The sequence below is a fragment of the Protopterus annectens genome, chromosome 8.part0, assembly GCF_019279795.1.
Source record: "Protopterus annectens isolate FY-2018-M chromosome 8.part0, PAN1.0, whole genome shotgun sequence".
NCBI lineage: Eukaryota > Metazoa > Chordata > Ceratodontiformes > Protopteridae > Protopterus > Protopterus annectens.
In genome coordinates, this window is record NC_056741.1 from 1,925,809,672 (window position 1) to 1,925,837,515 (window position 27,844).

Here is a 27,844-nt window from a genome sequence, read left to right on the forward strand (position 1 = left end):
TTCTAGTAGCACCAGATTGGCCCAGGCAGCAGTGGTATCCCCCTCCTTCGCAGCCTTTCACAGGCTCAGCCTTGGCATCATCCCCTGGTACCAGATCTGTTGGTTCAGGGAGGGGGAAGTTCCTTCATCCTCATCTTCAAACTCTGCATTTAACTGCCTGGCTAATACTTGAAATCTTTCCCAACAGGTAGTTGAAGTTCTTCATGAGGCCAGGAGGCCTAGCACCAGAAAATCCTATGCAGATAAATGGAAGAGATTTTGCTCTAGGATGCTGGCTAAAGAAGAGACTTCTCATCCTTCTCTCCCTCATTCTTGACTACCTAGCAGGACTGCTTAATGGTGGACTTTCCTTTTCTTCAATCAAAATTCACGCTTCAGCAATTTCGGCTCATTGTTCTTTTGAGAAACCCATTTTTTCTCGCCCCTTGATGAAACAGTTCCTGAGGGGACCTAGTAATCTTAGACCTCCCAGAAGAGCTCCGACTCTTGCTTGGGATCTTTTTGTCCTGGAAAAACTTAATCTGCCTCCTTTTGAACCAGCTGCTTCTGCAGATTTGAAGTTTCTATCCTGGAAGACTTTCCTTTTAGCTATTACTTCAGCTAGAAGGGTATCTGAGCTGCAAGCCTTAATGGCAGTAGAACCGTTAATTATTTTTCACTCCGATCAAGTTTCTCTGAGAACTAATCCCTCCTTCATGCCTAAGGTAGTTTCCAGTTTAACCCTTAACCAGTCTATTCACCTGTCTACATTTTTCAACAATCCCCAAAATAAATGGGAAAGGATTCTGCACTCTCTTGATGTGTACAGACAGCTGAGATTTTACTTAGACAGGACTTAAATACTTTAGAAAATCTGAATAGTTGGTTAGTTTTGCTCCTGGGGCTCAGGGTAAATCTATTTCAAAACAAACCATTTCCAAATGGATTGCTCATTGTATTCACTTTTGTTACCTGCAGCATGGGAAGGTTCCCCCGCAGGGTATTAGGACTCATTCTACTAGAGCAGCCTCTACCTCTGCAGCCTTTCTGAGCGGTGTGCCTACTAAGGACATTCCAGAAGCAGCTACTTGGTCTTATGTCCATACTTTCACTAAGCATTACAATCTACCTTTTTCTAAATCCAGGGCTGGTTTTGCCACTGTAATTTTGCAGGGCCTTCTTATCAGCCCTTAATCTGTGATCCTTCCTCCATCCTTTGTCTTTTTTCCTGGGCTTTGGGAATCGACCCATATGTGAGGACTGCAACAGTGAAACACGAAAAACATAGTACAGTTGTATACACTTACCATAAATGTAGATGTTAGAGTGCATTCACTGTTGCAGTCCTGGTTTCCCACCCTTCATTCCCCTTTTCCCCTAAGGTGCAGATTATATATATTTTTATGTTTTGTATGACATACGTCCAGGGTGCTACTTTCCTGGGTTAGCCTTGTTTTGGGGGCTTCTGACAGTTAAGGCAAGAAAAACTGAGGAAATGGCATTGGCTGCCTCCCTTTATACCTGACATTTTGACATCAGTTTTACAACCGGCGACAGCCGACATTGTATTCCAAGGACTCTGGTATTCGGGCCGACTGAGGGCTACCAGGAGCCGGATAACCCATATGTGAGGACTGCAACATTTATGTAAGTGTACACAACAGTACTTTCTGGTGTCTAAGGGACATTTTAATCAGATTTTCTGTTTTCTTAGAAACAGTCTCATAGGTGCTGCATAGGATCCCCAGTCTGCTGTCTCATTCAGTTCTTGGAAGTTCATTCAGAACATCATCCTGCCTCTCATCTACTTTCTCTTGTGCATGTAAATTGTTTTGGAGCCTTTCCGAGACTCCATTTTCGTGAAGGGCAACTTCTGTAAAACCATTTCAAGATGTGTATTTTTTTATACCCGACTCCTCTTCCTCAGTCACTCAGTAATTCAGTATCTACCACTGTGTACTGCAGTAATAACCAACCTCTTCACTCCTCTCCTGTGCTTTGATAGTGGCTTTTTTTCTATGTTGGTGTCAATGATGCACTTCTCCATCAAGTAGGTGGAATTCCTACAGTGTCCTGGCTCTTGACCATGGCTGTCCAACCATTTTGGCTGAGGAGCCACTTACCATACTTTAAAAGATTTAAGGGGGGGGGGGCACATTACCATGTCCAATGTGTGTACCTCCATTCAAAACAGTTTCAGGACATACTGCGGGCCAAATAAAATGCTTTTGGCTGGAATGTGGCCCTAGGGTCACCTGTTGGACACTCCTGCTCTAGACAGTCTAATCACCAGGTCTTCCCTAAACGTGATCTATACCTTTTGAGATTAAACTAATCAACAAAAGGTAAATGATAATATGCAGGTTAAATTCTCTTGGCAGACTGCACGGTCAACTCTGAAAAGCATTTGCAGTATACTTTCACTACCTTTCAGATCAGGCTATTTGTTTGTACCCTAACTCAAGAAAAACAATGTTTCCACCAAAAGCCCATCCTGACCATATAAGTTGTTACCTTTTTGACTTTTCATCAGTTCCAGATCTGCCAAGCTGCAGCTGACATGCAAACCTGTACATGCTACCAGGACCAATCAAAACTCGTCATGTTTTACGAGGCTGATTTCATTTTATTGAAAGAGCTTATCAGTCTCTCCTATTACTTCTGTACCCTGAATTTCTTTTTGCAGGATTGTAGCAGATTATAACATTTCCTCCCTTAGTTGGAGCAAGCATGTAAGAGTAGTTTGTTTTGCTGCAGTGTCATCTTAGTAAACATCGTTCTACCTCCCTAAGTAATTTAAAGTAGCTTGAAATTTTACTATCCCATGCCAATTTAGATATATTAGACCAGTAAGCTACATTATACTTACAATAGTTTATTCTTGGCTGACATTATTACATTGAGACCAATATCACATCTCTCAGCAGATTTAATATTTGTCTCAACCTTAAAACAAGAAGCGACTCCTAGAAATTCTGTTGCCTAAAATTATGGAACAAATTATCTCATTCCTTGATGTAGATCTACTGAAAACAAACAAAAGCTGCACTTTTAAAGTGTAATTTTTGATGCAACTGCATTCAAAGGTCCTATCTAATCTAAGTGGATCTGCAGATGTGTAAATTTTGCTTGCTTTACGTTTTACCCATCTGTGTGTTAAAAATACCATTGCTTGGTTAGCATATGTTCTGCTTTTAACCTGAATCGGTTTTCAGTACTTTCACAGATGTTTTTGTTCATACAGTTGTATCAGTAACTTTCAGTTCATTTTCTTGGACATATATTTCACACTTATGTTAGACATTTTGATATGGAATTTTCTGCTTCTTTCTTTAATCTTAAGTATAGCATTTCTATTTGTGCTTTGACTATGTATAAACTTGGATTATCTGATTTATTTTACATTTGCTAACCAGGAATGTCGGACTGGACACAAGTCCTTTTTCAGCGGAGGACTGGCTTGGAGAGAGAAGCTTCAATTATAACACAACTCAATGACAAAGATGTGCTCACTGTTTTAAATGTTTCAGTATATGTAGTGCATAGTTATAGTGATAAGTATATTCTACTAGTCAGCCCACCTTTAATGGGGTATCCTCACTGACTCTGTACTCTGGCATACTGATGTCGATACCTCAAGACTCTCATTTAAAGGTTAGTGGTAGTCCTCTGGTTCTCCCCTTGTCATGACATTATTTGTGATTCCTTCAGTGTTGACTCCCATGGATCCTCCTTAGTCTGGTGTCCTCATCTTTAGCTATGTATGCATTGTCTGCCTTCTGGAAGTATTAACTGTGGCTGCAGGAGTTTACTGTTGGAGGATGGGCTGATGCCAGCATTAGACCCTACCTATCTGGCATCCCTTTGCGTCTTCATTTGACAGCACGTAATTGCCTATCACAAGTTCCTTGCATCATGTACCAGGAAAGCCATTCTGCCTTCCCATTGGAGCTGGTAATAGGGCAAGGTCTTTACTTGCCTCATGGGAAGGGGAACTCTGGACCAGACTTCTAATTTTGGAGCCCTTCACAAGGGTTTTGCAATTGGTGCATCTTTGTCTGTTATCCTCAGTTTGACTTTTTCTGAAGCTGGTGCCAATATTTTGCTGTCACAAACCACACTAGAGAAAATGTTCCTAGTTTCTCCATCTTCAAGTTTTCTGTTCATGCACATTAGTTCTAATGCTTCTGAGAAAGCTTGCATGTTCTAAAAATTGTAATCGGAATGCTGCTATCATTGCCAGATCACAAGAAGCCACTGGTTATATGTCTTGGGAAAAGAGTACAATGTTAATCCCGTGTGCAAACATTTCAACCCGGCTGCCTGAAGACGCACAAAGAAACCTGCTTGATGCTCAACAGGCTGAAGGTGATTGCGGAGTGCCTAGCACAGGGATCATTTGAAAGATCCTTCTCGCTACTGCAGGCCAGTGTCACCATGAATAGATTAAAGATATGTAGGGCTGGCATCATTCACCCCTCCTTGGAGGTAAATCTGTCTCTGAGGTAGCATTATGGTCTTGATGTTGAAGATCCGGATCCCTTGAGGGGTGCACATTCAGCATCCATTTTGGGGATGCATACTGTGATGCAAGTAACACCCTTCCCATGGTTTTAACATCTGGATTGCATGTGTAACTGGCCTTTTCTGAGGGAATAGTCTATTAAAATGTTTAGACTTGAGCTCAGTTGTACTTGGGACAGGCAACTCCTCCTCTTCAGACCTCTCCACTCCTGGTTCTACAAGGCTTTGTGACAGTGAAAGGTCCATCAGGTGGTCTTGCACTAGACTTTTATGTCAGGGCCTTCTTGTAAGGCATTGCAGCATATGATGTGATCTGGCTTCGAGTACCACAGTCTCCTAGCTAACATTTGATGACCTCTGGTACATTTGTTAACCATGCAAGAGCTTGCCCAAGCTGATGCTTGCCATTCTCTCCCTCTCTCTGTTAATGAAATGAGGTTCTATGAAAACCTATAGGCCATTTGTTCTAAACAGGGTCGACATCCCCAATTCCCTCCAGATGGCCCTTTGAAAAAAACTTTGGTTCATAAGGCCTACTATGGCTGGTTTGGACCGCGTATGTCTCCCCCAAAACACTCACATGTGTTTGTACTTGTTGAAGATAGATAAGGAGCCTTGGGTTTTGTTCCATAGTGGCTGATGGTTAAGGATGTCATTTTTGCAGTCAGGAAGTACCCATCTACTATTTCTTGGCTCTCACTCTGGTGATTCCCTCTCCAAATACCAAGAGTGGAATGAGTCATCTCATAGGCATATTAGGACTGAATTCTGTTTAATTCCTTTGGCCGTTATATTGTACAGAGGCCTCAGCACCTTCTTTTCACTTTTCTGCAAGTGTTCAAAAAAAACCCACAGTAGCCAAAAAAGGATGCAGAGTGCAGACCAAATTATGGTTAAAATTAAAAGTAAAGCTGCACCACCACTTCAAAATAAAAAGCTGTAGTTGTTAGTCAAGATTCACTAACAAACATGATTTCCCCTCTACTCTACTTGGGAGCTTCATCAGACTGACACTGTAAAGGAATTAAGTAAACAAAATGCAAATCTCATTGCCAAATGTAACTATCATTCATATATTTTTTAAGTCAGTTTTAAACAAACCTTTTAAACAAGTTAAAACACATACTTGGAATAATTGAATGCATCTAATTTGTCCAGTAAATGTCAGAGGGCTCTGAAGCATTAACAATTTAACCTCATTCAAACCTACAGTTCTGCTTGAGTGTAAAATTGTTGGTCGTGGTCCTACATTCCACCTCAAAGACCTGCTTCTACTCGTTCAAAAATATGCACTTTTTAATACACAGAATTTTGTGTGGCGGGGTTTGTCTACTAGATTTTTCCCCATTTTTAATTACATTGTTATATTATGGCTGACCTTTGTACTGTGTTCCCTACATATTATGAATTGCAGGTGATGCCTTCATAAAGGTAAATCACTTCTTGTGGTAATGCAAGTGTAATAGCCTAGGACCAGACCTTTGGCTATGTTCCTGTAGTATGTTCATATACCATATCATTAGTTGCTGCTTTGTGGTTTGATAGGCATGACCATAAATATTTAAATAGCCCAAATTAAAGCTTTTCTAGTGAGCATTTTAACGGTAGTATTTTATTTTTAAAAAGTTGCTCATGTATACGTACACATGCAGTCTTCATACATGGTGCACCTGTTCTGCCAAATTTAACCCATTCCCTTCCCTAATAAAACATATAGTAAGAACCTGCTGCCATGGATGGACACTTGCCCATCATCTCTGACTAGCTTGATAAGGGCATCTTGAGGCAGTGTAGCAATTGTCTCGTGTATTGACTACCACTTACTCCTGAAACAAATACTTTGTGAGAGATGTAGTTAAACTATGAAACTGGAGGCAAGACTCTCGCATAAGGACAAATTGAATACCAAGCAGGTTGGCAGCACACACTTCCAACACTAAACGATATGACACACACACCCACATATGCAGAGGTGCTTACTAGTAACTTAAAATCAGAGGCCTCCCAAATGGAAACCACTTAAGTCAGCAATGCAAAAAAAAAAAAAACCGCAATACGTAACATGCGCACACACGGACAGACGTACACACACGTGTCTCAAATAAGCCCATAAGGGGTAATGCCACAAAATCTAATGTATTGGTCATGGGTGACTTCATTGTGAGACATGGATGTTCCCCTCACCAGGCTGGATAAGGAGCAGGTTATGGTCACTTGCCTGTCAGGTGCCAGTTTGTCAAGTCACTCAAGTCACTCAACCAGAAGTACTGGTATGGATTCCATCATAGTCATGTTGAGTTGGGTGATTTTAGAGATAGCTCACTAGATTGCGTGAAGAGAGACCTGACTGAGCTCAGATTGTGTCATAGGCAGGTATAAGCCTAACCTTAAGCAGCATTCTACTTTCTCCAAGGATGATGCCACAATGCAAACAAAAAGACTGACTTTAACAATTGGATTGGCTTAGCTTCAGATGTCAAGCCAAGGGGGATCCAATTTCTGTCAGCCTAGGAAGACATGGTTGACTGGCCATGCTGCTTTGCCAAAGGTGGTCTACACCTGTGTACTCTAGGCTTTTGAATACTGGCAAAAGCATTAGCCACCCCCTTAGTGTGAAATTTTCAGACGGTGTCAAAATAACCAACCTCCCAACATAAAAATATCCCCTTTAGATAAAGGTACTGCTGCTTAATGCTAGTAGTCTAAACAAGAAGCTGCACTTCCTAATTGCACTCCTCGCTTTGGAAGATATTGACATCTGTGCAGTCAGAGACATGATTCTCATGAGCAATGACAACAATTGATTGCAGCACAGGTATCCCTTTTGAATAAAGGTTTGTTTTATTCCAGCACAGAAAACATTGACTGATATACTGAAAGAACTTAAACTGTTTTCTTGTACATTAACTTTATAAACAATTTTTAAGGATACTGGAACTGGTCAGATAAATGTATTTAAACATCCTAGTGTATATGTACCTAAGCCACATCCGGTTATAGAAACTTTTGCCAGTGTATGTGAAAATGAAATTAGAGATGTGTATGCTCAGGATAATTCACCTGCTTATCATAATTTAACTAAAATGGAAACTGAAGCATTAATACAATTAAAGGTATCCCCTAGTATAGAGATAAGGCCAGCAGATGAAGGGGGCAGCATAGTGGTGATGGATAAATCGTTTTATATCCAACAAATGATGGAGCTATTGAATGATGAAGAGACTTACTTGGCCATTAATGAAAGGCAAGTAAAGGGTATTATTGATAGTGTCTGTCTTTATTTTTGATCTTTTTGTAACAAAGCAAATCTCTGAAGAGCTCCTTAATTATTTTCAGTTGGAGCACCCTACCATACCCATCATCTACGGACTACCGAAGGTACATAAGAACATAACCCATCCACCCATGAGACCTATAGTCTCAAGTAAAGGATAGGTCACAGAAGTTGTTTCTATATATGTTGAAAAGTGCTTGCATCCTATTTTGGCTCTATGTGATACTGTACTTAGGGATACTAAAGCATTTTTGAATTTATTATACAGCAGGGTATCAGCTTTAAATGATGAATATATGTTTGTGACCATGGATATTATTTCTCTATTCACAGTAATACCTAATAACTGGGGTATTGAGAGAATACATGACGTACTGAATGATAAGCAGGCATATAATAATGCTAAAATTAATTTGATCTGTGAATTACTTCCAGTTATACTGGATAATGTCTCTACTTTCAATGAGAGTTTCTATTTACAGAAAGTTGGCGTAGCTATGGGCACAGCATGTGCAAATAGCTACGCTAACCTAGTATTAGTAGCATGGGAGAGTGAATTTCTGTTAAAGAATAATATGTTTGTGGATAAAATTTTATGGTATGCACGTTTTGTAGATTTTTTTTTATGTGGGGGCATAACTGATGAATTACAATGCTTGATAGATTATCTACATAGCACCACATAATTCCTTAGATTTAGTTATCAATGCTCACAAGAATTGATTGAATTCTTAGATGTTTCTGTTAGGAAGTCACAGTTTAAAAAGACTGCCAAGAGTATGTACAGGAAGCCTAGTCGTAGAAATAGCATCTTACATAAAGCAAGTATGCATCCTGGACAAGTACATAGAAGTGTCATAAAAGGACAATTTGAGAGCCAGTCGCCTACACAATACTAATGAAGGCCTAAATAACACAGTATCAGTTTAAAAAAAGAATTTAAAGATGGGGGTTACAGCAACAGAGACATTGACAGTAGTATTAAGAATATGAATGCGAAATGAGACAATAGATGTAAACCATTCTTCGAAGTAACTGAAGAACAACATATATATAGTGGCAATAATATGAAAATTAGGCTCCCAGTAACATATTCTAGTGATGTTAGGAGATTCTGTGGTATTTTTGAAAAGTGGAATATTTTGCACTCACTTCCAGTGTTACACAATGTTCTGGAAGATGAACCTAAATTTTCTCTTATAAATAAGAAATCTTTAAAAAGGTAGTTCTGTTACAAATCAAGCACCTCAAAACAACCTATATCATCACAAAGAATAGGAACATTTCCTTGTAGAAACTGCATGGCCTGCAATTGTGTATAACAAATCTGTTTTCCAACACCCTACCTTAACTTTCACCATTGAGATTAATTTCTATGCAGATTGTAAAACACACAATTTAGTTTAGTTTCTGCACTAAATGCTCTGCATTTTATATAGGCTAAACCAATAGGTGCCTTGAACGTGGGCTTGAGGACCTAAGAGATATAGCTAATAAAAAAGATACCAGTGCTCTGGCTAAAAATGTACAAGCAGAGAATTCACAGCATGTTTTTAACTTTATGGTGGTAGAAATCATTGATAAAAATAACAGAGGAGGGGGATATTAAGAATAAAGTGGAAGAGGCAGAACAAAAATGGATTCTGCAACTTCAGGCTGATAAGCCTCCAGGGTTGAACAGAGCAGTTTCTTTGAAACCTTTTTTGAAATCAAGACCATTGAAACATTGATGCAGTTTATACTTCTGTTTTTTAATAGAATGTTTTTAACAAAGTTTTTAACACATTTATATCTTTGTTTTTAATGAATTTGTATGACATAGAGTAACAGCTCTTTGATTGGATGTGTTTTGATTTAAATTTATTGTCTTAATGTATGTGAATGAGTCTGAAGAAGTGATTAGATGTTGAATCGTGAAAGCGCTTACTCTTGTTTTTTTCATTAAAGCTCTATTTTCTTGGAATCTTGAATTTGGAATTCATTCAGCCGTGGTCAGTTTGCTTTATTTTATTTTTGCTACTGCCTTCAGGTGTAAACCAAGCATTTATCCAGTCTTTGGACCTTTATTTCGTCTACACTTGGATCATTGTTTAAACGCAGTCTGTGAACTGACTGTTCCGGCAGAATGGAGCACAGCAACAGTAATCCCTCTACACAAAGGGTGACCATCATCCAACCTTGGAAATTGTAGGACCATAAGCTTGACTAGCCTCATCTACAAGCCCATAGAAAGAATCATTACCTATGTCCTTGTTGATGAGGTCCATAATAAGTTCTGGATCCATCCCAGTTCAGATCTGTTAAAGTTGGATCATGCATGTTAAACATAGTTGACTACTTCGAGAAAGTCACCAAGTCTCTGGACGAGGGAAAGGGATTACAGTACTGCCTATCTTGACCTAGCCAAGGAATGTGACACAGTCCTCCACACTGGTATTATAGGCAGACACTCCGAACTGGGAGTTAACCCCTGCAATACCAGATGAGTAGCCACAACTGGCTCACTGATAGGACACAAAGTGGGTGACTTCACTTCTAGCAAAAGAGTGGCGTACCACAGGGTTCTGTGCTTGGGCCTCTTAGTATTCACAATTCATTTTTCAGGCATCCAGGCAAACTTGGATGGCCTTTGGCTGACCAAGTTTGCTGACTATTGCAAATTAGGAGCAATCAGAGTCCCCCAACAATGTTAATATGCTACAGACAGGGTTAACATGCACACACATTGGTGCCAAAGACACTTAAAGCTAAATGCAAAAAAAGCATTATTATTCCCTTTGGGAAAGCAACATCCCTGCTAATTACATTATAGACAGCACGCTCCTAAGTGTAGACCCAGTGGTGCGTGATCTGGGTACTCAGGTTAATAGCAATCTGAACTTTGACCACCACATGTCCACATTGGTAAGGAAATCCTATGTGGTGCATCTTGTAAGTAAAGGCATCGCATCTAGATGCAAGGATGTTATAGTTCAATTATACTCTGCCCTCATCAGACCAATAGAGTACAATGCTCCCTTTTGCACATACCTAACCAGATACCTGAAACAATTGGACAGACCAGAGAGGTTTCTTATGAAGAAATTACAGGATACACAAAATGAGTCTTGCTTGGAAAGACTAACCCTGTTACTGTATTCTGTCTCTTACAGGTTGCTAAGGAGTGACTTGTACCTGGCTTACAGGGCAGTTTCGGATCTGGAATTGATGGAAATGCTGCATTCTAGGGATCTTAACCTAGCCTCTAACATCAATAGGTCATGCTGGAGAGATGGCTATGTATCCTGGAGACTGCCACTTCTTTCGAATAAGCTTCCAGTTCATGTGAGACAGCCCCTCCTTATACCCTCTTCAAACCCAACTTAGATGAGTGGATGAATGACTGCAAATTCACTGAGTGGCTTCCATGTCCCTCTTGGACAGAGGAAGTGTGCATCAACTCCCATAGACCCTTATCTCTGTGAACTTAACTACCTAACCATCAATAACTGTGGCAACTTGGGATGAATATTGTTAGGCTTACAAGAGTTTTAGGGCTGTTAGGAGCCTTTATAGCAGTTTACTAGGCTATCTCCCAGAAACCTGCTTTTCAGGATAAGATTGATTCCATTTGACAAGTTGTTTCCCCTTTCCTTCAGCCAGATTCCATTATCCCTCCATCTTTCTCTGTCTCTTCCAAATTGAAGATCACAACAGACTATTGGGTTCTGTCCATTCTTTACCAGAGATATTTTATGGTTTGGCGCTACCTCCTGGTCAGGGAGGGAGGGGTTTTTATTCAAGAATGTTTCTGGTTCCCCCATAAGGAGGGCACTTGGATCTCACCCATGTTAACACCTTTCTCAGGGTTCCTTCCTTTTGGATGTTCTCTTCAGACAAAACAAATCTTGCAGCCAGAAAAAATGCCGTACTTTTGAAACTAAAATTTATTGTTAGCACTTTCATCACCTTTCATTAAAGGAACTTCTTCAGACATGTGTAATAGCTCAATTTACAATTTAAATAGTCCCAAGTTGATGACCTCATGGACCTCCCATTATCCAAATTCAGCAAGTATATAAGTAAATACATTCAGATTTCTTTTGTGTATAAAAACTTTTTAAAACACAAATTCTTCACAGATATTAATTACAACAAAAATGTCAAATATTAAATGCCCCCATAGAAATGTTTTTTACCTAGTTAATGCTTTTAAGTTTTAAAATACATTTCAGGAAACTAGTATCGTTCAACCCAGGGTAGGAAAAGTCATTTACTCTCAGTTGCCATAGCAACTCTGTCTCCAAGTCTTAAAGCCCAAGGCCCCCTCCTGGGATTCAGATCTATTTCCTCAATAACCATAAAAAGGAAAGTGTGGTTGAAGGTTAGAACACCGAGTAAGGGTCCCTCCCTAGTAGATTGCCGTTATGCTTGCAGCCACTAAAAGGGAACTTTTTGAGGAGAGTTCAGCTGTCCACTTCCGATGGAGAATCCTGGGAGTTGGACAGGTCTTGGAAGTGTGTACACTTCAGCAACCTTTGCCTTGAAGGTGCTGAAGTAATTCATCCATTTGGCTAGACTGCAGAGAGATTTCACTATGAAAGTTTCTGAATCCCTCGCAGGTCCAATGAAAGCAGAGATACTTAAATCTTTGTAAGCACAGCTGGTAACCATGCAATCCATCATTAAAGTACCCATGCACTTTTTTGTCAAATGTGACTGATGGTATGTTTAGAGCAGCGAGCACCAACCTTACTATTCAGCGTTGTGCCTGAATGTGATTCTGATTTCACAGAGTTTACAGACCGTGAATGCTTCATTCATTGGGTCCACCTTGTACACAAGGTCAAAGATATGTTAACCAAGAGCAAGCAGGAAAAATAAACGTTACCTGATGGTAGAATCCATTTTTCTACCTCCTAGACGTCATTTTCTCATAATCAAAGGGGAACACTTTCTTTTGGAAATCCTAAAGTTTTGTCCAGGACCATTCTGGTGACAGGGCTCCCCAGGGTGGGTGGAGAACGTAAATGGGCATCTTACTAGGGGCAGAAGAGGTGCTTTGCCAATGAAGGAGCCAGGGGTTGCTTAAATGCACACCTGCAAGCCTGGAAGGGCACCACACAGATTCTTGGTTGTTGAGAGTAATAAACAAGAGGTAATCCCATTTACTTCATATCCCTCTTGAAGGCATTGAAAAAGACCCTGACAAAGGGCAGAGGAAATTAATCTAATAGGAAAAAGTGATCTAGGAGGTCCCACCAGACCACAAAGGATGTGGTGTCTCCTCAAGGTTGTGTTTAGTACCAAAAAAAGAGTTGGCACCTCAGGCTGATTAGGACCTAAGTAAGCTGAATTGTTAGGTATTAGAGGTAATCACTGTATAGTCCAATTTCCTCTTCAGAGGAAGGACCACTAGATACTCAGAATTACAGGGCGCCTACTATTGCATCAAGATAGCCAGCCAGTTTCCTGTGCTCCCAACTGGGAGGCAGTCACTACAAGTTTAGAACACAGTTCACTGGTCTCAACACAGACCACTGTGTATTCACCAAGTGCATGACAGTGGTGGCAGCCCAGCTCAGGTTGCGCAGATTCCAGGTGTTCTTATATTTGGACGAGTGGCTCATCCCAGCCTTGACCATGGATTCAGTAATTCACACAGGACTCCTTATTCACTGGCTCTACCTTAGGGATTACTGTAAATTTAAAAAAATCCAAGCTGGAACCAGTTCCAACTTTGGAATTCATAGGTTTCCATCTCGACACCAAAGCACATTGCCAGGCTTCCTTTGTCTCTACATATTCAGGCCTTTCAAATCTTGCATCATGAAAGCCCAATGGCCTACTGCATTATTTCCCTTTTAAGGTCCATAGCAGCACAATTAGATTAGTACCAAACACCAGGTTAAAACTTCAGAGGACCCTTTTGTTCAGTGGACCATGATGTCATAGTCTATGCAGCATCCAATCAAGTTCACAAGGATTTGCAGACAGCACATTACATGGTGGATGACCTCCCTGTTGGTTTTTCTGGGTTGTTCTTTTGTGTTCTTCCCACCAAAGGCTATGGTGACCACAGGTTGTATTACTGCTGTAACTTTCTAAATTTAATAATCTCTTCTCATGGTGAGCAGTCCAATAAGCTACAGAAGGGAACAAATCTTTCCAGCTTGGTTGGACTGCTGTATTGCCTTTAATTTTTGGTTAAGCAAGTGAGATGAGATGTGTGGAGCCAAGTCAAGATAATATTGTAAAAGTAGTAACTAAACCTGAAGTTTACCTGATGTGTGAAGCCAGTAAGAAAACACAAACACTATCCACTCAAAAGGACCACGAAAAGGCTTTTTTTTTTTTTGCATATACAAATTTAATTACCACTTTAGTCTCTAGGACAATTGCAGAAAATATCAGTCTTCTGTCCTTGAGGAAACACTTTATGTTTATGGTTTCGTTTAGCCCAAGAAGTTTGTGCAGGCAGCCTAATCTGCCAGCTGGTTTCACATTTTTCTACTTGATTCTTAAAATTACCTCCCCTGTTACAAACAATACCAATTCCATAACTGCAAAAACAATTTGTTTTTCACATGTACAGGAGTGTCTACACAAAGCATTATTTTTATCTTTAATTTTAATGGCATAATTATGTTCTTTAATTCTTTTACCCAAGCTTCTAGTGGTCATAGCCACTTAGAAGCTTGGGTACCCTGAACACATGGCTACGTAGACCATGCCCTTTGTTTTACAATTATACCTAGCCTTAGCCCCTATAGGATATGACAAAAGGTTCGTGGACAACTTTTTTTTTTTCCAAGATGCTGTGGGTCACCATGTTTCTTGAAGATTTAAATTTGAGAACCACCTTTTTAAAATTAGTAACAGGTGATGCAGGGCGTACAGCTTTCTTTGTGGAATTAACTTAGGACTATTCTTCTATGAATTTCAGTAGTCCTATACATAAGAAAAATGCATTCACTAATTATTTTCCACAAAAGCAAGCTGTGTGTATAATACTGGGATTAGGAATTGCTTTATTGTTAGGGTTAATGTACATAAAAGGTGGCAGCCATTCTTAACATATACTAACTCTAACCATAAAACTAATGGTAACTACTGTTTCTAACACTAAGCAGCACACTTACTCCTAACTCTAACATAGCCCTTAATGTACAACCACACACTAGAAATACTGAAATTCAGCATTTCCTCACACATCTTGATATTCTGGCATGCTCTCAGTTTGTAATTGTGAGGTTCCAGACCTTGATTCTAAAGTAGAATAGTTTGACTAATGTACTGACAGGAATCCATATCTGCATACATATAGGTAATTGGGTCTTTTGAGTACCTCACGATATATATATATATATATATATATATATATATATATATATATATATATATATATATATATATATATATATATAAAAAATGTGTGTGCATATTTATTGATTTGTCCTACCCTTCTCACCTTGTAATTTATTCCTTTTAATGTCTCTACTCCTGTTTTTTTTTATATCTGTCCTTAGTTGCCATCATCTTTGTCCTTTTACAGTAGAAAGTGTCTGCATGTGTGAAAGGTGGTAGAGTTCACTGCCTTTTGTGGTTGCTTGACACCACATATGTTATCCTATGGTTGGCCATTATTTTTTATGAAGCTTCAGCATACTTGCGTTGTGGATTGTCTTTGCAGGAACTACTCAAATTTGCTTTAAGGACCTTTTTGGTAGTGGGATGATATGCTTGTGCTATCTGTTTGTTCACCCATAATGGGCCTAGAGTTATGGTAATTAGTTAGTCACATGGTATACTCTTCTTGATCAAGTCAGCATTTTCTATGAATTTGGAGCTTTAAACCGATTTTTGTTTGAGAATATTAATTATTTCAGATCTATTAAAAGCACTATCTGCACTTTTATTTAGGTATCCATGGAAGAGACTGTAGATCAATCTGAAGACAATTCATATGATTCCCAGGCTGAGATCAAAGTTGATGTTTCAGGTAATGACTGACTGTATTCCATTTTCTTGGTGGTTGCTTAGCTTGTAACATATTTCTGTCCATATACAACTGTTTTGTGGGTAAGTTAGAAGTGGAATCTGGTTATACTGATATCTGACACTTGTGTAATAACTGAGCATTTGAGGCAAAGGTATTTTTTTCTACAGCCTCTAAGCAGGTCAATTAGGAGTCTGATTAACTCGGATTATTCAAAGCATTCCTGAGAAACATCAAGGCTGCCTTTACCTTTACTATAGCAGTGCCAAGATCTTGTTTATATATTTTTTTCCGTGGTTAAACAGCTGAAAACATCAGTTGCACTTTTGAGTAGTTGAACACATTTTTATGTAATCCCTCAGTCAGGCATATGACCCTGACAAATTCCTGCTGGTCTAACAACACTTTTGCCTTCCATGCTTGTAAAAATTCTAGTAAATTATTTAAAGAAGCTTCCATCACTTTGCTTTTTTCCTAAATTCATTAACTTTGTAGTACTGTATGCATCCTTATGAAGTTTCTTTTGTAGATGTTAGAAGAGCTGTACCATATCTTAACTCTGGCAAACAAATATGGTTTCTCCTTGAGAAGTAATCCCAGCAAAATAGGCAAATTAGGTTTATACTTATATACTAGGCTAATGATCTCTAGAGCCCTTAAAAGCCTAGCTGTGCAAAAGAAATATTTATAGGCATAATTTACTTAACTGCCTCTTGCAGGCCTAAAGCTTTAATGTACACTTACACAAAGTTGGCTCTCTTTCCTCTGGTTATATTAGTACTACATTTCTTCTGACACCAGTATCCTTTTAGATCATGTCATGAGGCAGCACTGAGTTGGCTAATATTGCACACTGTATACATTTTGATAAGGGGAGCAGCACATCTGACTTTCTTCACCTATTAAAAGCTTCTGCCAGGTCCATCAACTATAGTTTAGCTGAAGAAGTTAGTATCTTGTCTGTACCTCATTTGTGTTGATACATGGATGATTAGATAGCACTCCATGTTTATACATTGGAATGTGGAATCTTAAGTCCATAAGGGTCAGTTCTTGATTCACTGCCGTCTGTTATATTTGAAAAATATCTTGTGTGGCAGCTCCATTTTAACTTGTGCTAATAATCTACACTTCAGTCTCTCCAAAGCAAAGTCATATTTGGCAAGCATTTCCAGGTTGCAAAATGGCAATGGTTTACTTTTAACAAAAAAAAAACTGAATAAGTAACTTCCAACCAATTTAAACTCAAAGCAAATGCACAAGTATATATACTTTTACAAAAAACATATCCCTCATAGGAGCATTTGCTCTAAATCTATGGTTACGCCTACAAACATTACCCATTCTAAAATTAAGGTTAGCCATGATGAAGTGCATGTTAGAGCCTATATTCCCTCTTATACAGATTGCTGTATGTTCTAATTTTTTCTTGCTGAATGTGCAAAACATTTGTGCTTTCAGTAAACTAACTTTTAGCCTTAAGGGAAAAAGTACATTGGCTACTCTTGAATAAGCTAAATTGTGAACTAGTGAAGCAGTTTCACGACTACTTTCCACAGTTTCAAACTTAATTTATTTTCACTGAATTTCTTGTCAGTTCCCATTTAAAAGTTAATTATATTATACCTTATACACTTCACTCATTACAGTGTTCATACTTTCCTGATTAACTGCTTATACCAGTCTCTCCAGCTAAAACAATTTGCTAATGGGAAAAATTAACTTTGCAAATGCAACAAAGAATCCTTGTAGATTTAATCTTAATGGGTTAGACTTCTCGTGATTAATTGGTTACACCTGTTAACTCCTTGCTTCAGCTAAAAGCAGATGTGATAATGGAAAAATAAACTAACAAGAACTTTGTAAATGTAAAAAAAAGAACTAGCACTTCTCATGCTTTTCATCAGTTTTCTCATTCACATCTATTTTCTCCAATGCCGTCTATAGCTTAAACTAAGAACATTAAACATCCAACTCTCAGTTCTGCATTTAAAAAGATCCAGTACACTTTACATCACACCCCAGCACCCCAAGATCGCAACATCTTGCTTATCTCCAACTTTATCTTAGTGTAAAATCCAGGTACATTACAATCAAGAAAAAGTACTTTGTTTACTTTCACTAAATATATAGTAGTCACTAATAAAATCCCCCCTTCAGATTTAAAATGCCTCTGAAAGATAGGTACATTTTGGAGACTGTCCTTCCTTGGCCAGCCTGCATGACAGTTGAGGCTGTCCCACTTTAGGGTGGAGAGGGGATTTCCTTATTCCTCATTTCCAATGCCCAAATTGTAAAAAAAAAAATCCCAAAGCCTTTTCCCTGTTCTCAGGAATCCTGTGCAGGATAGGCTGCCACTGGCCATCTCTCAGACTCCAGTGATCTTTGCAGGTATAAACCACAGTGACATATATCAGGAAAGAGTACTTTGCCTCCTTGTGAGATGGCCAATGGCAGCCTATCCTGCACAGGATTCCGGAGCGAGGCATTTCATAACCCCCCCTTTCCTTGATGGGAGTTCATAAAGCTGACACATCTGGTCATAGGGAATAATTTTGGCTATTTCTCAGTAGTTGCATCTCTAGGGCCTGGTGCTTGTGCTTCTCATGGTAGCTTCCAGTGTAGGATCATGGGATTTTTGGAACTGGCAGCAAACTTTGCCTAATGTCATCCTTTACCATCTTTACTGGCTTGCCATTTAGATTGGTTTGGGTGCATAGATCTTCAGAGCTTTCCTGCCACTGAGGAGAGAACTCCTGTATGGGCTTTCGAAGATAGATGTTCGGCTTGTGCTGTTCCATTTCTGGGTAGATAGGTTCTTGTTCGGTAGAAATGCCTATATTCCACACATTTTGTTACTTCCCTGTGTGGGGGAACTTTTTTAAAGTTAGAAATTTGTGTGTTTGACTGTCGCACAACTTTTCTGTACTTGTAAAATGGGAGCACATGTTTGGCAGTTTACAGGTTGATTTATACATTCTAAAACCATTTTCTGTGGAGAAACTATATCTAGAAAACTTTTTTCGGTGCTGGTAAAGTGCATTTTGAATGCTTTACTGACCCCCCCCCCCCAAAAAAAAAGTGACTTTATCCTACTAGTGAAATTTCACTGGATTGTACTGCTTAGTTTGCCTAGGAAAGAAACCCCCTTTTCAGCTTGACCATGGAACAAACTGTCAGTCCTTCCAGCCACAGAAATAAAAAGTTAACTAAATAGCCTTTGCCACCACAGCAGCCTAGCAATTTCACATCCACAGGTGAGTGATGCTGCCTCAGTTTTCCTTAAATATCAAATATAGACAACTGCTGTATTACCACCTTAGCTGGAAGTGTTTTACAACAACTGAGCCCCTACAAAGCAACAAGCTTTTTCTAGACTTCATAAGGGCAAGGCCAGTCTTCAAATTCAACCCTCCTTTATGCCAACATTGAGGTCTCAAAGTATCCAGTTGCTCAACCTTACCCTTAGTGTAATGGGAGAAAATACACTATGTAGATGTACATAAACTGCAAAATCTAAATAAGATCAAGAATATCACACCCTCAAGTCCTCTGTGTCCCTCTTGCAGACAGGAAGGCAGTAAAGCCAGTCTTTTGTTTCAAAACTGCTTTCCCATTGTATGACCCACTGCACCATGAGTATTGCAGCCATTGTGGTCTTTGGGGATTAGGAGTGCTAGGCTATTTTGTAGGCTATCTGGTTTTGATCTACAGTTCCCTGTAAGTAGTCTAGGTGGGATATTGCTTCTGGGCAAAGTCTGGATTTGCTGCTACCATTCCGCAGAGTTTCTTACAACCCAGTGAATTTTTCCATCTCCCACTGTTTGAGCTCAGGGAATTCTTGTTGTGAGTAGTAATGTAACGGTGAGCTAGTAACCCAGCGCAGTTGTGCAAGAATTTAACATAATAGCAGATGTGCGAGTAGATCACTGCCATGGTACTGGTTTCCCTTCCACCATCCACATCCTCTTCCTTGTGCATCCATTCTGCTGTAGGCCGTTGTAAAGTGACCCTTTTCCTGCATACCGTATTGTGTTTTCAGTTTTGAATAGGGTTGAGGAGCATAATTTCTCTAAGTTCTGACACAGCAGTAAAGCCACTTTCTCCATGTTCTGGCAGGGTCATTAACTAGTGAGCTGTTTTTTGTAATCCAGGGTTTGATCCCCTCATCCTCCATTTGCCTACTGTTTGACTCCAAGTAAGTCACTTAACCAGACAGTGCTGTAGGCCAACTGGAAATTGGACTAGACTTCTAAATGGTCTTAACTGCAAGCCTAGTAATTACTTATGAAATGTATAATAAAACCTGGTGGACAGATGTGTGCATTATCTCTCTCACCACTGGAATTGACTGTGTCTGCAGATAAAGCAGAAGACACTTTCTTGAAATAAGATCTGGATAATTGGATGGATATCCATGAACTTATCCCAGGCATGATTAACACACAGCCATCCTGGAGAAGGGAGATACCATTACAGCTTGCCAGTTTCTGCCTTAGGCTAACAAGACTCTAGCTTTGAACTTCCTATGTTTTATATTTAGCTAGGGTCCTTTGGTTCATATCCAGATGTTAGTGTGATTATCCTACTCTTCGCTCTGGGCAAGAAAGTTGTAAAATGACAAGGTAAAAAAGTTTTATGCAAGGAATGTACTGGTGTCCCTAAGGGGTAGACATCTGTCTGGCCTGGTGGAAAGGTTATTGAGCTCAGTCCAGCTCCAACTGGATGTCAGATATTCTGCAGTAGAAGTCATAGTCTGTTCTACTGCAACAATGATCTACATTGCCTTTTGCAAGCCACTTTAAGCCTGGCCAGTTTCCCTTTTTGGTGCTTGAATTAACCTATCCCATTTGGTGTTAGATTGTCCTTGCCCATCCCATGGTCAATTATATATTACCCCTAGTGAGAATAACTGGGATCCTACCATAGATAATTAAAGGGATCCATGCATGGTATAAAGCATTTAGGAGCTGCCTCTGTCCCTCAGTAGTACGGGGGGGCAGTCTTGGGTTAAATTTTGATTCCCATTCATAGATTCAAGTTACTCTTGAATATGGATAGTGATGAGCTTTGCTTTATGGATGGGAGATTATTGTACACCCTTACACAATTGTAATTGGCCTTTAACTCAGTTTCACTCCTTCCGTGCAAGGACCTTGCCTAGGTGTTGTACTGAGCAGTTGTGGGGTGTAGTCTGCCTCTTCTAGGTAATTTCTGTAAAAAGTCCCTCATTTTGGTGCAGGAAAAGATGGTCTTTCAACAAGGGTCATTCTGAAGGCTGTGATACATGTCAACCTCCATCCTCATGACTCCACTTCTGAGGCTGCACATGCAAAACGTCTAGTGCTGTATGAGGAAATTCTAATGCCAACACCTGCATACTTAGAAGTGATCAGTCTCATACCATCCACAGGGATGAAACTCCACTTGTGGATCTAAAACGCAGATCATAACATCATATTCCTGTGTATCTAGTGAGCTGCTACATGATTGCCCAGTGAGGATGGAGCAGTAGGGAAGACGTTCACTTAAATGATTGTCTACTTATGCTCATCAGATGTTTTGATTGGTTTGGAGGTCAGAATTGCAAAGGATGATTAGACAAAACTATTGCTAGAGTACGTTAGAAAGCAAGGTGGTATGAACTCGATACTCTGTACTGACTTGCTTTGGTAAGGCAGGAAGTGCAACTAAAGCAGTGCCTTCACCTCTGACAATCCTCTTCATTTCAGAATGTCTTAGACCAGTTGAGCCATTTCACACCTGGTCTCTGAAAGGAGGCTGGTCCTAGTAATACTTTTAAGACAATGTGAGGATACCTCAGCACTATACCTGTCTGCATCCCCACAGAGTCCACTACATCCTGGAGTTTTGCACCAGTTATATTTGCTGAGGAGGTCCTTAAAGTAGATGCATTTTGAATTCCTTGGAATTTGTGCCTTTTTACTACTACCCAAATCACTAAGACTGTTAAATGTTAAGACTGGACAAAGCAAAGTTAATGTTGGTGGCCCTTCTCTGGTCAAAACAGCTCTGATTCTCTAAGCTGACAGGGATGTGGAGGTGCTAATTGTGCTTTTCTTTGTTAGTGTACTCACGCAGCAGGGAATCCTGGCGCAAAGGTATCTTGGAAGTTAGGATCCTAATCCTGCATTAGACATTCTTATCCCAGAAATGTTCCCAAATTTCATCACTTTCTAAATAGGATCCCTCATTTGAAGCTTCCAAGATGCATTCAATTGCCTGTATTTGGACTTTGCCATAGGGAAAACATCTCTCTCATTTATTTTTATTTATTTTAAGTTTGATGACCGGGAATGTCCACTGGGCCTGAAAGTGCCCCTTTTCAGTGGAAGCATGGGGAGAAAAGCTCCACAATGCACATTACATGCTAGATTTTACAAAGATATAAATTCAATACAGAAAATTAAACAATTTCAGATTATATGCACGATATTTGTGGGCATAAGTTCTTACAGGCTATTAGCATTTTAGCTTAGCTGCATATTATGAAGATTGACCAGGTTAAATACAGAAAATAAACATGACATAATAGTGAAACATTTTGATCTGAGCTCATTGTAGGTTAAACAATCTTATACTTTATTATCTACTAGGCATTTGTAGGTTGGGAGGACTTTATGCGGGGAAGTAACAGAATGTATATAGAGGAAAGAATAGAGAGAGAGAACAATATTAGGTTATGGAGGGGAAGGGATGGGTTTATTGGTAGAAAAACCTTATTAGGGAAAATTGGAGAAGCTATCAGTGCCAGGTAGAGGGGGGGTTATGTTGGAGCTCATCTTCGAATTGACAGGCTTGCCATCAGTCAAATTATCCTAAGCTGGGCACCACTTCTTGACATGTTCTAGGAGTTGACCTTGAATCAACCCATTCTTTTTCTAGTGTTCTTTCTTAATCCCCAAAACAGGGAGGCATTTTGCATAATTATGTGCACAGACTGAAGAGAAATTGACAAAGCTAAAAATTTTAGACCAAGCCAGTTAGATGTGGTAGAATAGTGTTAAAGCACACCCCTTAGGTGTTTGAGGTTGCAATCCTGTGTTACAATCATAAACTCCAAGCTGGACATTTTTTGAGAGAAGCGCACATTTTGTCAGGGTTTCTACAGGACATCTGTTCTGTTGTGTGCAGATCTGTGGCCAGTCCTTGTACTGCATTACTCTTCATGTGATGAGTGCTGCTGTAGCAGTGACCCTTCTAATAGTGTGAGCATATGAGTATGTTCACCATAATAGCAGATGTTCAAATAAAAGGATCACTGCTGAAAGACTCCCTCCCGATTTCTGTGATTTGTTCTAGTGCTCTTATTGGGAGTCTCCCAAACAATAGTTTTGGAGGTGGTTTGTCATTCATGCCTCCAGTCTCTTGACTTAAATACCTTTCAGACTATTACTGTAGATTGTGACAGTACTGGTTATACATACACCCACACGTTACATCTTACTGATGCGTGCGTTGTACCGAGGTACAAACCCTGCGCTGGAGATTTATAAAGCTCTGGTAATGAGGCCAAATGGTCTGACATCTACTTGCAGTGTAAATGTCCCCCTCTGTGTACAAGGGTTGTATTAGTTTTGCTGGAAGCCGCAGTATTTAGTGAAAATTTGGTGATATATTTGGAGGCATTTAGGGTTTGACCCCAGTCAGTGTTGGTTAGGACATCATTTTAGGTATTCACTTTTGGGCAAATACTTAAATGTTGGAAGCGCTGTGCACAAGATTTTTTTTCAAAGTTATTTTGTTTTAATCTAAGGGTTTTTAGTGGTCTTTGTTGAGCCCCATACAGCTGTGATCAAAACCAACAAGAATGAGGGCAGATGTGTATGGACACTGCAGAGTAGGCAATCTGCTCAGAGGTTTTAGAAGGTGGAAGGAAGCCAGAGTACCCAGAGGAAACTCTCACAGACATGAGAATGTGCAGACGTCCACAATGTGACTAGTGGTCCAGACTGAACCTTGGAGCCACGAGGCAGAAATCTTAACCACTGAGCTGATGTACTCCCCTTTGGTAAGGTTAGCCTTTGTTTTAATAGAAAGGGATGATGATGACTGAGCCGTAATGGTAGGCTTCTCAAAATATCTAAAATGCTTTGACTCAGGATTTTATCAACTTTTTCACGTAATTAGTATTAACGAAAATATATTAGAAGTGTAAGTGTAACCATCTCCATTTATAAAGGTACATGAATCTGCTGTAATGGCTCTTATTTTTTATTAGTGTTTTCATTTAAATCAGAGCAATATCGATATTGAGAGGTGCAGAGGAAATATTTATAGCCAATGTGCTAATAATTTAAAAAAAAATTTGGTTCCCCGTGGGACATAATTTTCACTCTCCTGACCCTCAGTCCCTCACTTCTACACTGGATCTGCCAGCTTCCTTCCTATACTGCAGCCTTAATCTGGTGTTGCTGAGGCCTGTTATAGATTGTAATGGCATCCTAGAGGCTAATCTGTCTCTGCTTTTGTCCTATGGGAGGTCTTCTAGATTCCCAACCCACTCCCTGCCCTACCTGCTACCCTCTGGTATGCTCGAGGTCATTTCCCTTCTTTGGAGCATACCTCACAAAGGAAGCATCATCAATGAATTCCATCCTGCCCAGGAATGGCACACTCATGCCTCCTTGCCATAACATCAGTCAGTCAAGCTGCTAATAGAACCTGGGTCCATAGGGCCATAGTTAGGGCTTTATCCTTTTAAGTAAATGGAGTAGATAACTGTGGGCCAATCACTGATGTGGTATAAAGTCCATGCTCACCAGCAACAAGATTGATGCTACCAAGAAGCTTGGCATCTGAAAACTTCCCTGGCTAGTGATTCCTCCCCTTTTAGCCATGTTGCTGCACAAGTAAACTGTTCTTTCCAGAGATCTTGCTGCATTGCAAAGCATTTCGCAGACTGACAACCCCAAGTTGTTTTATTGAATATTATTTCTTTTTTTCCAATGGTAGTTATTTCCTCAACAGCTAACTGGCTTGTCCTTGTTGACTGCCATTACTCTGTTCTACTTCCAATCTGTTTCAGGTGAATTAATGGCCATATTCTATAATTTGTTAATATTTTGCTTACTCCTTTTCATTCTCTATGCTTTTGGGCATATTTTCACCTGGTCCTTTTTCTATTAATGTTCATTTCCATCTTTCTACTAAAATTGATCTTATTTTTGTGATTGTATTTTGGCTTTTTGCAGTTCAGTTTTTGAGACTGCTAATTTAGTATTTAGAAAGTGTAACTCCTAAATCCATAGCCTACAGAAGATTAGAAGCTTATAAAAATAAGCCATATAAACTATATTCAAAAGTTCCATCCAGTCTTTAAGGAGGTCAGCACAAGAGAGACCAAAGGAGTCCGAGGTTTCTTGCCAAATCACTTAACTTTACTTTTTAGGTGGCAAAGTATTGTAATGCAAGTTTGCCCCAGAAGTTGTGGATGTTGATCTGTTACCCAAGTGTGCCCTTTTGTTGATGAAGATTTAGTTCATTCAGCTAGGTATTAAGAAGTATTTCCTTCTGTGAAGGAAATCTGAGATTGTGGGCTAACATTACTTGGAAAGGATTCACATTTTTTTACGATAAGTGTGTTTTAAAATATCTAAATTGACCTTAACTAAATGGTTGGTTGTATGAAATTGCACAGTAAATGAGAAATTGCCCTCAGTCTAAGGCCCTCTCAACTGCAGCAGTGTGTACTTGGCAAAAGTTCTTTCACTGTAGCCTTTGATATTTGTGCAGTGGTTACTTTCTATTCACCGAATTCTTCTGCCAGACACTAAGCTGGTTGTGATCTTTAGCTGTGGGGCCACAGTAATCAGAGGTATGTTTCTGCAAGAGAGATCTGGTTAAGAGCTTTTGACGTTGGGCTGCTGCTGTTGATGGCAGACCACCTCATTGGTTAAGAAAGTTATGTACTTGCCTTAACAGTAGACTTAATTGAGCAAGTCTGTCCTTGTTAATGTACCTTCTCACCTTTTCCTCCTCTTGCCTGTTGAGGTTGTCTAGAAGTCATTGTTTTTCTTTCACTTTAAATTAGGGTAGATGTGTGATTTTTATAGCAAATGATTTAATCTGATGTTAGTCTTCACATAATGCTTGACTGTGGGCTTTTTTCCGAGCCTCGGAACTGACACTGCTGTTTTTCTTCATTTCACGCTTCCCATAACTCTTGAGCTAGGCTATATCCATAATGCTTCTCCTACAAATTACCTCGGATCTCGTTTGCTGCTTCATGTTGTCAGAGACGCGTCCGACCTATCTCTTGAGCTTTGGCAGTAGTATATTGTAAGTTTTTCTCTGTGTGTGTGTGTGTGTGTGTGTGTGTGTGTGTGTGTGTGTGTGTGTGTGTGTGTGTGTGTGTGTGTGTGTGTGTGTGCGTGTAGATGTAGATTATATATATATTATATACATTTTATATATATATATATATATATATATATAAACAAACAAATTTTATATATATATATATATATATATATATATATATATATATATATATATATATATGTCTTTACCAGTATTGGTAATTTCCCCTTTTCTCACGGTCTCTCATTTCCTGTGTGTGTGCATTTTTTTTGAGAGTTAGGCCTTTATTTGTAGCATGGCCGATAAGTCATCTAAGGGGATTCTCTGGCTTTAAGAGGTGCCAAAAATGTGAAAGGAAGGTGCCCAACTCACTGGGGCATGTTTTCAGTGTCTATTGTTTAGGCACTGTCCACCTCCGGGAGGATTGCACAATTTACTATGGTTTCTCCGCCAGAACATTGACTGAGTGGAGAAACTGATTTTGAAGGGGCTATTAAAGGATGATTTTGAAGAGCGCATATCCTGGTACAAGAACTGAAGCCAGCTCTTCCTCTTCATCATCCAAGACAAAAGAGTGACTACATTCAGTTCCAAGAAATTCCTGGAAACCGCCTTATAAACTGACAAAACCACCTACATTCTTGACCGCTTCTTCAGCAACAGTAGGTAAGGATGATTCGAAGTAAAGTCAAATTTTGGAGCAGACATCTGAAGCTTTGGTACCAGTGGTTTTACTGGTACCGGAGCAGACTAGCCTTATTTCCTCCTGTTTGTCATTAGTGAACCCTTTTGCTGACCAGCCACCTAGTCCTTTCCTGGAATCAAAACCACCTAGGTTGCCTTCAGTTTCTACCATTCAGTCAACTAAGAGTTTTGAGTCCGACATCGAGACTGGTCAACCAGCTCCTGATGGCGAGGGGGATTACTTCCATCATCTGTTCCCAACCAACTTGGCTCCAGAACAGGTCCTTCATTGACACCATCTCAGATTCCTCCTGTGACTCCAGCTGAGCCTTTGGAGCCCCTGGCAATGACCTGCCCGGCTCCAACTGCCTCAGTGCCAGTTTCTTCTCTGGAACCGAGGATTGCCTTGAGCTTTTTTGGTTTGTTGGAACCGGATACCTCCTAGGGTTGAGGTTTCATTGTTTGTTCTGAGGGGCAACGTTCGACTTCAATCTTGTTGGAGCCTTCCATGCCTCACGGTGCCTCTGCATTCATAAGGTCTACCCTTGTTTCTGCTTAGGAGGAGACTTCCTCTGTGCGGGGTGAGACCACAGTTCTGAAGAAGTCTGTTTTGGTTCTGGGCTCCCATTCCTCTACTGGGGGGGGAGGGGGGCCTGCCTTTTGAATCATGGAGAAGGCTTTTGTCCATTGTGGACTTAGTCCTTGCCATACCTGTCAGGCCAAGTATCTTCCCTATCCCCTCAACAGGAGAAGCCTCATCCCTGGGATAGAGGGCACAAAAGCCTCAGGAGCGCTCTATCATGATTTCCTCTTTAGATACTTTCCTGGAGCATCCCACCGAGGAGGTACCTTCGAAGAAAAAGTGCAAGAGGAAGCACTTGGACTCCCTTGAAAAGTCTTTCACAGATAACACTGATTTTGATGAAGAGGAAGGTTCCCCTAAGTCACCCCCTGTTTCCTTTGGGGATGTCCTATTAATCCAAAAGCAGAGAGGTGGTGGGACTTCCCTCCAGCATTCCTCAGAGGAATCTGTATACCTAGAGGCTTTTCATGACCAGCCCTCTGCCTCTTGGATCTCTCCA

The 27,844-nt window shown here is 39.9% G+C and overlaps 1 protein-coding gene across 4 annotated transcripts in view; it reads left to right on the plus strand.

Moving 5' to 3' along the window:
• Positions 1 to 27,844, plus strand: part of LOC122809727 (anillin-like) — a 1,124,352-nt gene that overhangs the window by 369,211 nt on the left and 727,297 nt on the right. For all 4 annotated transcript variants that reach the window (XM_044081431.1, XM_044081433.1, XM_044081432.1 and 1 more), the window contains exon 5: positions 15,680 to 15,758. In XM_044081431.1, the coding sequence (XP_043937366.1) occupies positions 15,680 to 15,758 (79 nt within the window). The remainder of the gene's footprint in view (positions 1 to 15,679; positions 15,759 to 27,844) is intronic.